This window comes from Crocuta crocuta, unplaced genomic scaffold, assembly GCF_008692635.1.
Source record: "Crocuta crocuta isolate KB4526 unplaced genomic scaffold, BGI_CrCroc_1.0 scaffold312, whole genome shotgun sequence".
NCBI classification, from domain to species: Eukaryota; Metazoa; Chordata; class Mammalia; order Carnivora; family Hyaenidae; genus Crocuta; species Crocuta crocuta.
This window is the reverse complement of record NW_027527378.1, coordinates 633,580-636,523: the sequence shown is the minus strand read 5'-3', so window position 1 is coordinate 636,523 and position 2,944 is coordinate 633,580. Positions and strand designations below refer to the sequence as shown.

General features: G+C 37.9%; 1 protein-coding gene across 1 annotated transcript in view; it reads left to right on the top strand.

Moving 5' to 3' along the window:
- Window positions 1–2,944, top strand: part of ADGRG2 (adhesion G protein-coupled receptor G2) — a 123,371-nt gene that overhangs the window by 94,615 nt on the left and 25,812 nt on the right. The window contains exons 12-15 of the mRNA XM_077769296.1: window positions 207–241; window positions 1,637–1,640; window positions 2,002–2,096; window positions 2,622–2,688. Of these exons, the coding sequence (XP_077625422.1) occupies window positions 207–241; window positions 1,637–1,640; window positions 2,002–2,096; window positions 2,622–2,688 (201 nt within the window). The remainder of the gene's footprint in view (window positions 1–206; window positions 242–1,636; window positions 1,641–2,001; window positions 2,097–2,621; window positions 2,689–2,944) is intronic.

The following is a 2,944-nucleotide window of genomic DNA, read 5'->3' as shown; positions in this document are numbered from 1 at the left end:
GCTTCTGTCTGGTCTGTTTCTCTTGCCATAGAAATAATTAATTTTTCTCACACAGAAATCTCTCATTATACCTAGTGTTACTTCAAAGTGAACGCTGCAAGCAATAAATACCATAAGCTTAGTTTAATTGCTAAAAATCTAACTTGTTTTGAATTTCACATCACCAGTGATCTCCTTCATGTCATTTTCTCTCATTTTATTAACAGACGATCAGAGCTAAACAAAACCCTGCAAACCTTAAGTGAGGTAATCATAGTACATCCTATACCTTGTTTGTAATTACTGTTATATTTGGAGGAAAACATGGAGTTCTGCATTCTTGAGGAGAAATGTATTCAACTTCTCCAAATCTGTCATGTAAAAGAGACCAAGTAGACTAGTTCCATTACTCTGGAAATCAGAACTGGGCGCAGTGGATGGATGTTACAAGGGGGTAGATTTTCCTTCATGTAAAACCAAATGTTTCTTAAAATGAAGGCTCCAGAATGAGCTCGCTTGTGTGGTAGTGAGTTCCCTGACAGTAGAAGTATGCAAGCAGAGCCTTTATGCACCGAATAGCTTTGATGACATGTCAGGAATTTGATAGAAATGTGAACTGGACGATCCTTAGGGGTTATTGTGGTTCTAAGATTCTGTGATGCTGTGATTATTCCTGGGTTGTTTTATCTGACATTCTCAACAGTCAAAGTAACAAATATATATATATATATATATATTTGTTAATCTAAAATACTCAATGAATGTGTTAGGCACAGGTTAGAGACNGTGTGACAGCAGAGGCCCAAAGGTCAGTCATTTTTAATACTTTTATACATATTATTTCTCTACTCATGAGAAAGTATTGAGGAGTCTTAGGTTGCAAATTTACATGTGTTCCTCTTAAATAAATACATATTAATGACATTTTGAATATATGTTTTTATTCTTTGAAACTCTCATCCTTCTGTCACATCCATCTTCACATTTCACTATGAATCACAGAGGGAGGGGTGAGTGGTATTGGGCCATTTGCCTGTGGTTCTGTGACGCTAAGGGTCATCAGTGTCCTTAGCCCCAAGGGCCACCAATATAACCAAGAAATGGCTCCCAGTGGTCCAGTCTAGTGAAGCCCAGACAGAGAAGGAACAGAATACAGGCTTGGGAGAAGGAGAGAGAGAGGGAAGGAAAAGATGGAAAAGAAAGAGAAAAGAAATTAAAAGGTGTGTGCCGTGATGAATCTGAGATTGCCTGACAATTATTTGACGTCGCACAGATGATCATTTTAAATTGTGTCCTTTGGCTGTCTTGGCTGCATAAGCGAATGGCTTATATAGGTCAGTAATCTTGCTACCTGAATTCCGAGCATTCTGTGAGAGAAAAAGTCCTAGAAAATGACCATTTCTGCTCATGAAGCTATTCATTGGTACAAATAATGGCAATTCTTCCATGAAATTATAGATTGAATCTCTATCCACTGTACATACTTAGTTCATTTCACTTAACCACTTTTTATTATTTGCAACATTAACATTTTTTCGTGTAAACCAAGACTGAAGTTTAAAAAACAGTGATAATGTCTTAAATTGCTAGTTAGCTGATAATCTAGATTGAATTGCCAGAGAGATTTTGGATTTAAGAGACCTTGATGTTCATCTAGGCCGGTATGTGAAAGGGCTCCCGTGATGGAAATTCCAATGCCTTACAGATACTAGGCAAGTAGCCAGCCTGGGTTAAGACTAGATGTTAAGATGCTTGTCTTTGCCAGTTCATAGTTCCGACAGGCAGAATGAGTCAGCAGCTGTGTGCGGTCAGACGGTCTCTGGTTTGCACTCTCTGTGAATGTAAACCTCTATAAATGTCTCATGATAGAAAGTCGTGGGTGTTCACAAGCTTACTGGGCTGACATTGCAAGTTAGCATGAGTGCCTCCTTTTCTCACTCTCAAGTTTGAAAAAGCGTTTACATATATGTAGATATGTTTCCAACTTAATAACATTCTGATTATATATATTTCTCTTTACAGCACATTAAATTGCACATTCACAATAAAAATGAATAAAACAATGAACATATGTGCTGTAATGGTGGCTTTGAAAAAAGTAAAGATTCGACCGATGGGTAAGTTATCTCTATCTTTATTGCTGTGCTCGTTTTCATGTGACTCTGATGTGTTCTATGTAAAACTGAAAATATAATCAATACATTTAAACATGCCTCTTGGGCAGTATTCAGAGAGCTCTAAAAGGTGGTTTTTCCTGCTTTCTCAGTAAAGTTTCAGTATTCTGTATTTGACAGCATGATAGAACAAACCCTACCGAGAGAAGGGGACTTCTCTTTGGAGTGTTTGTGGTCATTTGCTGATCGGATAGATTTACTTCCAAATTCTTAGAAGCTGCTGAAGAGCCACTGATATTGCAGGTGTATAACTGCCCCTGAATTATTCACTCGGCAAATATTTCTGAGCACCTACTATGTACAGACCATTGTCAATATAATGGTATCTAGTTTATTTTCTCATGTTTTAGACAGATGCTCTTCAAAATGTTGTCAGTGTAGGAATGTTAATACTTGTGGGTCTGAGCTTCTATCTTGCCTTGTTCTTGACCATGTATTTTCGTCTGTCTTTTCTGTTGCCTCATCCAGAGCAGTGCTGCTGTGCTGTCCGGACACCCTGCCCTTCCTCCCCAGAGGAGTTAGAAAAGCTGCAGTGGTATGTAGCAGATGTGCTGAGCCTGTTCCTAAAAGTAATAGTAAGAATAATAATCACAACAACAACAACAACAACAGTATTTAATCACCATGCTGGCTAAGGAATTTTGGAATGTCAACAGTGAGAAAGGGCTTTCAGTTTTAGGCAAAAATGCAGTTTTCTGTTATATCAAATTTCCATTCGGACCATTACCTTGAAACAATGGTTTGCAATCTTGGTTACCAGTTAAAATCACCTGGGGAGCATTATAAATACT